The 9,905-nt window shown below is 41.9% G+C and overlaps 1 protein-coding gene across 3 annotated transcripts in view; it reads right to left on the reverse strand.

Moving 5' to 3' along the window:
- The window catches only part of SLCO4C1 (solute carrier organic anion transporter family member 4C1), a 33,572-nt gene extending 24,200 nt beyond the window's left edge, over positions 1-9,372 (reverse strand). For 2 of the 3 annotated variants that reach the window (XM_082075107.1, XM_082075106.1), the window contains exons 1-2: positions 9,070-9,372; positions 5,385-5,648 (exon numbers count right to left, since the gene is read on the reverse strand). In XM_082075107.1, coding sequence (XP_081931233.1) covers positions 5,385-5,648; positions 9,070-9,283 — 478 coding nt within the window. In that variant the 5' untranslated portion in view covers positions 9,284-9,372. The remainder of the gene's footprint in view (positions 1-5,384; positions 5,649-9,069) is intronic. The other variant, XM_082075108.1, reaches the window with a different exon arrangement.
- Positions 9,373-9,905: the final 533 nt, after the last annotated feature.

The following is a 9,905-nucleotide window of genomic DNA, read 5'->3' on the forward strand; positions in this document are numbered from 1 at the left end:
AAGTTTAAGATGAGCCACTGACCATTTTTAACTACCTTTTCTCATTAAACTTGTTTTCCTTTTTAGAAGGCAGTGGATTAGACCTGCATTTTAAAGAGCAGAACCGCATTAAAGGCAATACCATCCAACAGAATTAGTAATTATAAACATTCTTGCATGCCTTAATTTAACACATCTACCTGAATCCAAGTTATAAGAGCCAAAATAATCCCTAACATCTAATGCAACATACTAGCCAAGAAGGCAGAACAAACTGTGAGTTCCTTTAGCAATTACATTAATTAGAAGACAGGTCAATACTAGTTTTACCCCCATCTTAAACTGCAGCCAGTGGTATGTGGGGTTTTGGTCTTTTGAAGGACAGGGAATAGTTTAAAGAGGGTTGTGAGGAGTGATAAATAAAAAACAGCTTGGTTTCCATTTCTTTTTAAACTTAAAAATTTGCCTCCCTTTAAAGTCTCAAATAGGAAAGTCAATCAAAGCTTCAATGAACATGTTGAATGAGGACTAAGTTATTAGTTTCTAGAGGCAGGCGTTACAGTATTGCAGAACACCTAAGTGGTGTAGAGAAGCAGACCAAGCAGTGTAGAGAATGGTAGCACTATCTGACTAACCAGATAGTCTCTTCAGAGAGCAAAACCAACAGGAAAGCACAGACATACTGATGGTACAAAATAAAACAGACAAATTACACAGATCACACATTCTGCCACCATTAGTGACCAAATGCTATAGTTTTCTTTAGTCTTCAATTGTCCTTAGCATGTTCTGGGAAAGAAGACCAATTCGTGTCCGAGAAAATTCACTAACTCTCAAACACTAGATGACTGATCCAACACCTAAGATTCCAGTAGAACAGAGAACTGAAAAAAGGTGTTCAAGTCATTCTCCCTGTTCTCTAATCACACCACACACATTTCAACTCAAATGGCTAAGACTTAGAATCACAGAATGTCCTGAGTTGGAAGGGACCCACAAGAATTACTGAGTCCAACTCCTGTCCCTGCATATGACAACCCCACAGTTCACACCATGTGTCTGAGGGTGTTGTCCACTCTCTTCTTGAACACTACCAGGCCTGCGGCCATATCTGCCTCCCTGGGTAGCCTGTTCCAGTGCTCTACCACCCTCTGGGTCAAGAACCTTTTCCTAGTGTCCAACCTGAACCTCCCACAGAATCACAGAATGGTTGGGGTTGGAAGGGACCTCTGGAGGCCATCTAGATCATCTAGACTCTGCAAAAGCAGAGTCACCTAGAATAGATCACACAGGAAAGCATCCAGGTAGGTTTTTGAGGTCTCCAGAGAAGGAGACTCCATAACCTCTCTGAGTAGTCTGTTCCAGTGCTCTGTCACCCTCGAAATAAAGAAGATTCTCCTCATATTCAGATGGAACCTCCTATGTTTCAGTCTGCCCAATGTTCCTCATCCTATCATTAGGCACCACTGAAAAGAATCTGGTCCCATCCTCTTGTCATGTACCTTTCAGATATTTATAAGCATTGATAAGATCTCCTCTCAACCTTCTCTCCCCCAGGCTGAACAGGTCCAGCTCTCTCAGTCTCTCCTCATAAGAAAGATGTTCCAGACCCTTAATCACCTTTGTAACCCACCGCTGGACTCTCTCCAGTAGTTCCTTGTCCTTCTTCAACTGGGGAGCCGAGAACTGGACACAGTACTCCACATATGGCCTCACCAGAGTAGAGGAGCAGGATAACCTCCCTCAACCTTCTGGTCACACTTTTCCTAATGCACCCCAGGATATCATTGGTCTTCCTGGCCACAAGGGCAGATTGCTAACTCATGGTTAATCTGTTGTCAACCAAAACTCCCAAGTCCTCATCTGCAATGCTGCTTTCCAGCAGGTCCACCTGGGAAAGAAGACCAACCCTGAGCACCACACACAACCTGTAGTGGTGCTCAGGGTTATTCCTCCCCAGGTGCAGGACCCTACACTTGTCTTTGTTGAACTTCGTCAGGTTCTTCTCTGTTCAGTCTTCCAGCCTGCCTAGGTCTCGCTGAATGGCAGCACAACCTTCTGGTGTGTCAGCCCTTCCTCCCAGTTTGGCATAATCTGCAAACTTGCTGAGGGTGTACTCAGTTTCTTCATCCAGGTCATTGATGAACATGTTGAACAGGACTGGACCTAATACTGACCCCTGAGGAACCCCACTAACTACAGACTTGTTATTAACAAAGATAATTCTTTTTACCAAAGACACCATTCACATCCTGTTACAAAAAGAGACTCAAAGAATAATTCAGGTTGGTAGAGGCAGAGTTGCCTAGTCCAACCTTCTAATCCAAACAGTGCCAAAACCAAATGCAGACCAAGTTGCTCAGGACTTTACTCAACAGCATCTTGAAACAACCCTGAGATACAGACTGCAGAATCTTTCTGGGTAATCTGCCATGTTTGTCTTTACAATAAAGTTATCTTCCTGGTGTCAAGTGAAGATCAACATTTCCCATTTGCTGTGACAGACATCTTTTACAAATTTAAACATGTTTCAATAAGATTTAAGACAGAAAGTTAAAAGTACATTGCTTATAGCATCTGCAGTTTTTACAGTCTGTACTGTCCACAGATAATCAAATACAGGACGGTTTCATCATGACAAACCACTAGATGGAGCTCCTCACTACAAATGTCAGAGCCAGCTGAGATGGACGACCCCAAACAAGCCATCTGTTTCCTACAAGGATGAAATCTCACAACAGCAGCACTTGGAAATGTTTGTATCATTGTAAACTATATTACAGCTTCACAAACACCCATTGTTTGTTATTCATATACACTCTCCTACCACAAAACCGATTGGCAAAAAGCATCGTATGTGATGAATGACTTATGTCTAAGTGGTGCAGCCCAAATTCCCCCTGTAGTGAAACACTTTACAAGTATGACCCAAAACATGCTAAATTAGAAAGAACCTATGTTATGGTCAAATCACTAGTTAATGGTCAATGGGAAGGGCCACATCAATTGATAACATAGGGTCGAGGTTATGCTTGTGTCGTTATAGATCAAGGTTTGCAGTAGGTGCCTGCATGTTGTAGCAGACCATTCCTGAAGAAGCTCAAGCAAACAGTTGAAGAAGCAGAAGCGGCACCTGGTGGTGAAATGGATTTGCTACCTGACATACAGCTAGATGACAACAACGAGGAGTGATCCACAATTGACTAGTCCCAACCCTTTGGGACAACGTAACATAGCCTCTCTGATCATCTGTACAGCATGTCAACAATGTTGTGGGTATTACAATGCATAGTAAACATCATCCTAGTATTGTTGGACATTAGTAATGCTTTTTGGCTTCCCTCTCAACCAGAGACTAATATTTGGATAACTTTAGCAAACATGACAGCACAAGGCTCTATCTGTTCAGCTACTGCATCTCTGAGCAATCCTTTTTCAACATGCTTGGTCAGTGTTCCACTAGACACCTGGCCTGCCCCCAAAAACAAGAGGCAGTGGGTTGGTGGTGAAAATGTGACAAATAATTGGGATGGCTGGATCGTAGACCCGCCACAAGGTGGTTTGGAACTCCAAGAAATTGAGTTACTAGGATCAGTAAAAATGGATTTTTGTCTATATTTCAATTATTCAGGAAAAAATACCTCTCTCGTGCAAGTGATACGTCTCATCAGCTGTATATCACAATCAGATTTTTTTGTGTAATTATACCAGTCCCAATGTATCTAAGGCCACCAACATCCCCTTGAAATTACCCCTAGGAATATTTTTAATTTGTGGCGATAGAGCCTGGCAAGGGATTCCTTCCCATATAAAAAGAGGGCCATGTTCTTTAGGGAGGTTAACCTTGTTATCTCCAAACACATCAACCATTTTAATGCATAAAAAGAGGAAAAAGAAGTATTCACGCCTTTGACAAAGATTGTAAGGATAACACAGAATTTTGGGGAACAGGATGAAACTATATTGGCCTCCATTTTTGCGTCTGGAGTTGCAGTAGCAAACACTTTGAATACACTAAATGAATTAGGATGTTGGTTAGCAACACAAACTAATGCCACCCCCTTAGCATTGTCCAGGCTTTTAGCAGATGTTGATTCAATTAGACATGCTATGCTTCAAAATCATGCTGCCATAGATCTTTGTTGTTAGGACAAGCACATGGTTGTCAAGATTTTGATGGGATGTGTCACATGAACTTGTTTGACCATTCTGAATCAATTCACAAAGCAATCAGAAGGCTAGATGATATGACCAAGAAATTAACCTATGAAGACTGGGGTTTAGACAAATGGTTGTATGACTGGGCTATTACAGCATGGATTAAGGATGTAATAAAAAATGGTTTAGTTCTATTGACGGTTGCATTAGCAATATTAATGCTTGTCCCTTGTATCTTACAATGTGTGCAACATACAGTAGCAAAATATATGAAAGGTCTATGGCTAGCTGAAAAACAAAAAGGGGGAATTGTGGACTATCTTACAGACAGTCATCCTGAGTTACTGGAACGACCTTGGCCAAAATATAATGGGAAACCAGAATGTTTTTGTACAAGAAAAGATATTTACAATGTGTTAGCCAACCTGCCAGAGCATGTGCAAGATTAAGTAAACCAATCACAAGACAACTTTAAGAGCGTGAACAGCTAGCATAAACCAATTAAAACAGAAAGTTAAATGCATGTACAACAGCTACTAACTATAAATGTAAATTAACTATAAATTAAGCTCACTGCACTTAAAAGTCTTGTTTTATGAGAAAAAGATATGTAAGATCCAAGATCTGGCTACTCCCACAACGTCAGCACTGTTTTGTTCAGTATAGTTCAGTACTGCTTGTTTCCTATTTATTTCAAAGAAACAAGTTTTAATCAACATTTTAGAATAACTTAGTGAAATCTGTTAATAAATTACTCAAGATGCCTTTACATGTTGCAGTTTTTTGGGGTTTGAACTATTAGTCACCTTCCAACAAGAAGACAGCAGGTCTAACAGCTTTCCTTTAACATTTGTTCTACATCATTGATCTAACTTGCTTTCCTATTCACAAAAAAATGCCAGACCATTTTTCACTCAAAGTGAGTTTTAATAGCATTCATCAATGCAAGTCAAAAGAGCATTTTATTCTAATGTTGCTTATGAGTGAAAACAGATATTGACATTCAGATCTCTTCTGAAAAAGAAAGTTCACTGTGCAGAGGGACAGCTCTTGAACTTAGAGATTTCAGAGAATCATTTTATTTTCTGTGTTAGAAATAATACCCTATTTTTAAGACTTAGAGATTAACTATGTTGTACAAAATTAAGAGTTGCACCAAATCACAACTGAGAGGCTTGGCTTTTTTATTTTTTGTTTGTTTGGGTTTTGATTTTTTTTAATCATTTTCAAAACAATGATAAGCTTACCTTCAACTTTAGCTCCATAGCGGTATTTTCCACTACTGAAGTGTGGCAATGAAAATATGAGTGAGCCCAACCCCAGCATAAATGCTGAGAGAGCAAGCCATCGTGGTTTATGCCCTCTTTCTCCAAAGAAAGATACGAACAGTGACAATATACAAAAAGCAATGTCATAGCTTGCAGAGATTAAGCCACTGAGGGAACTGTTCAACTCATAACGCTTCTCAATTGTTGAAATACTAACATTAATCAGGCCATTTACCACAATACCTAAAAAAAAAAAAAAAAAAAATTAGTCAAAGGTACTTTAATTTGATAGAGTTGCAAGGGTAAACTTACCATTGTGAGATTGAAGGGTTGAACTGAACAGATTTACAAAGCAACATTTTAAGATATTTGTTAGCTTCAAACTTCAGGTGTACAATGGATTGATACAGTGCCAACTTCAGTCAGCCAAACTGCACAGGACCTGTTCAATTTTGTTCTCTCCTGTGGGCATTAAAGATTCAAAACTCAAGTAGTAAGTCAGCAAAATACTATGCCTCAAACTCTGTCCACATATCAAAGTTCCAGATTCAGTCTGAAGCACAGATAGATTTCAAATAGAATGCGTAACAGTGTGACAAGACACTGCATAAATTAAAAGGAAATCAGTCAAGATTATTACTTGTATTAGAATACAAGCTACAACTGAAGCAAATTCAAGACATAGCTTTCAAATAATGATTGCCAAACAAACATAATTTCCTTCCTGCCATCACAAAGGGAAGATACAAATAGGCTTTTGAACAGGTATCTTTCTCCTATAATTAAAAAAAGTGTAAAGCTATCTGAAAATACTTTGCAACTGTTTCAGAGCAACTGAGGAGATTAACTGAGAAAAAAGTTGGGTTCCTGAATCTTGAAGTTCACTGAAGCACAAGTATCAAACAATCCGGAGAAAAGGCCTTGCACAAGCTGCCCTTCTTAGGCACAGGTAAACTCCAAAAACCTGATCCAAAAGCAGAAGCAATTGAGCTGCAATTGCCAGAGCATGCTTGTATACACTGTCCATTTTTACAGGAGTGTTGTTTTTAGATATTAAGTTGAAATCCCCATCCTGCCTCACATTCTGTTTGTATAAGAAACAACCAGTAGTTAAACTTACAGAAGTTTACTTCTAGTAGTTCCAAAATAGGATTCTCTTACAAGTGAGACGAATAGTTATACTTCTTAACAGTGCCAGATAGCTTCATGGTAATCTAACTAAACTGTGCCTGTAATAAAATATATGCCCTGGAAAAAAGTTAGGAAGTCTTGGAAGCACAGTTGCAAATAAAATTAAAAGTTCTGTAACCTCACAGATGACTAATGAACATTTCTTATGACACAGACCCTACAGCTACTCTTCCTTCTAAAATCCAGACATGATTCTCTACTGTCATTCTTACAAAAAACAACACAAAACGCCACTGCAGATGACTGGGGACAGCAATGGATTTAAATCAGTTTGCAACAAGCATTGCACTATCCAGAAGGGCAACTACACAGGCTGAACTTCAATAGATCTGCCTACAGTGCTCTACATATTAAAGAAATCCTCCAAATCTGTGATCGACCAGCTATTTTCTTTTAAGCGCAATCCCCACTATAGCTAAACACTTCAGCTTTCTATAAGGAGCTAGCTCTTGGCACAATCTTAATTTTCCAATAACCTACTACAGCCTCTTTAAGAAGGATGGCAATTTCACCTTTCAGTCTGACCACCACATTTAAACTCACATAGGATTAACAAAAGTATTCAGGTGTTCCTCTGCTGCCATTATTTATACCTATTTATACCTTCAGCAGCTTTTTTTTCCTTTTTCCTTTTTTTTTTTTTTAAATAGGAGCATTGACCAAAGAACAATACTAGTATGAGGGAATGAACAAACAATTTTTTTTCACATTTGCCAGCACTTCAAACATTTACTAAGACTCTAAAACATTCACATGAAGTAAGTGTGCTATGTTGCTAGTTGATTACAGAACTGGAAGATATTGTCTTTTACTTGTAGTTTAAATTGTCATTTTTAATGATATCCTAGAAGCCATAAAACCTGGGAACCTATCCACACTACTAATAAAAGAAAAAATTTAAATGATACTGAATTCATTATTCACCTAAGCAGACAATTAGATCAGCATAGCAAACTGGATTTTAAGAACTATTGCTATAGCAAATTTAGAAGTGCTAGAAATGTTCAAGATGTTTTGCCTAGTGCAATATAATCTGAAACTTTTCAGTGTCACATTCAGGGCATTTTTGGTTGCCTGTCTGCATTCTTAAGCTACAAAGATATACATGCATGACCTTCTAGCCTTCTACTACCCAGCTGCCACTGAAATCTGCTATGTAAGAAATTCTTCCACCCTTCCCTTTGTTTTTACTATGTTCGAGAATATAAATTTCAGGTAACAACAAGACAATTGTAACAGTAATCACCTCCTGGTTCTACCAGCTGTAGACAGTCAGATCCTCCTAGGTTTTAAGCAGAACCTGCTACTCAGTTCTCCTCAGACCATGCCAGTTACCTCAGTTTGGTTCCAGGCAGGAACACAGCCATCCATATCCCACATGACTTTGTCAAAGGCTGCCTGCTCTTCTAGCACTGAATCTCTTCTTCCACCACCCCCGTACAGCAGTTTCATTCTTTATGAGCAACAAGGATGAGCTTTAAAGCCCCACAACTTTCCAGGAAACACAGTTTTCTCTTCTAGCTAGTCAAATAAAGTCAAAGGGTTCTGAACATTAATGCAATAGCTCCGTTTAATGGACAAATATCTAAGCTTTACAAACCTCAATTCTGTACATTTGGTACACTAATGCTTCCCCTCAGCCATTATTACTACTTTCTAAGCCTAAGGCTTGCCAACAAACTCATAAATCTTCTTACAGAAAACCAAAAATATGGACAAGGATATCTGAAGGTGAACAACAGAAATTAATAAACTTCAGGTTTCCCCGAAGTTAAGCCATTAGTTAAGTGTTAGAAAGATGGCTTCACTGGGATCCACTGAATAAAACCAGATTTTTTTTTTTAAAGCTGTCTCAATTACTCAAAATCCCACACAACTATGCCAAGGCACCTTTTTTGTTGTCAGGCAGGTAACAGAGTACATGTCAGGACACTACAGTTTTGTCTGTTGGTTTATATCATATGTTTTATTCCCTGGTTCATATGTCTCAACCTGTTAGGCACATAGGGAACGCTATTTCCCTGTGAGCAATGGTGACACAATACAAACGAAAGCATGAAGCACAGAGCTGATGACACCAAGAACTCAGCAATGGTAAAAAAGGTACGTGGGAAAAGAAGACAAGAAAGAACAGAGTGAGGTACAGAAAATAATACTGCATGACCAGCTTCCCCATTCAGGGCAGCAGGGTACTTTCTTCCCTAGTAAAGCCACTACTGTCACTTTTCAGCAACAGCACAAGGCTTGGGCAGCTGGAGGAACTCTGCCTCACCTTAGCCACTACCCAAATCAGCACCACTTTTCTCCTGTCTTCCACAGCCCAGGAACCCACCTGGCTTCTACCAGAGCTCCAAGATGGGGAACAAGACATGCCAAGGGCAAAAGAAAGCCTTCATGTGTCAGGTCCCACAGGGGAGGTTGAGAGAAGGGCAGCAGATCTGCAGCTCTGCACAAAGTGGTTGGGACAAGTTACCTTGGAAGATAGCCAGGAAGCTATAGGCCGCCAAGTAGCCCTCCGGGTTGTTGCAGAGTTGCAGAGCCTTAGGGGTGCACCGGCCCCACCCGCAGGGCCCCTCCTCAGCCTCAGCGACACTGGCATCTGCCCCGGGGCCGCTCGCCTGGCGCTGGCGGCCGATGTTGGGGCTGGGTGGCTCAAACACCGGGTTCTCAATACCATCACCCTTCATAGCGCTAAGAGGCCGCTGCCCAGCACCGGCTGCAAGCGACACCCAGCCGCAACGCTCCCGTAAATACCAAGAGGACGGGCGGGTCCCACCAGCGGCAGGTGGCGACACTTTCCCCTCCCGCCGAGGAAGGCGGCTCGGCCCGGCCCGGCCCCGCCCCGCCCCGGCTTGGCTGCTGTGGGCCCCGTCCCGCGGTTGCCGGCGTCCGGTGGGAAAGCCGCGTTGGTGGTGTCGCCTCCGAGCCCGGGCCGGGGGCTGCAGTGGCCGTTGCCGGTGTCCCGTCGCTTGCGCCGCGCATCTGCCCCTTGGCCGCTCGGTCAAAACGGCCGCCAGCCCCGCCGGCATGTGGCCCGCGTGAGCGCCGCGCTCTCCCTGAAGGAGGATTCCCCCGCACCGGGAGCCACGTCATGTTAATAGCAGCGACTAACATTAACGTCAGGCGGATCAGGTTGGGGTGGGGCGAGGGCTGCGTCGTGTTTTCTTTCAAGTTCATGCGTCCAGGTCCAGTTCTGCCTTAAAACTTCCCGTTAGCGGCTGGTGGAAACGGGGCGTGGCGCCCACCGCCCGCCAGGCAGAGCCACGCACTGCAGGTGTGGGGAGGTGAGGCGGTGGAGATCAGCGGATG

This window comes from Streptopelia decaocto, assembly GCF_964273445.1.
Source record: "Streptopelia decaocto genome assembly, chromosome: Z".
Classification (NCBI taxonomy): domain Eukaryota; kingdom Metazoa; phylum Chordata; class Aves; order Columbiformes; family Columbidae; genus Streptopelia; species Streptopelia decaocto.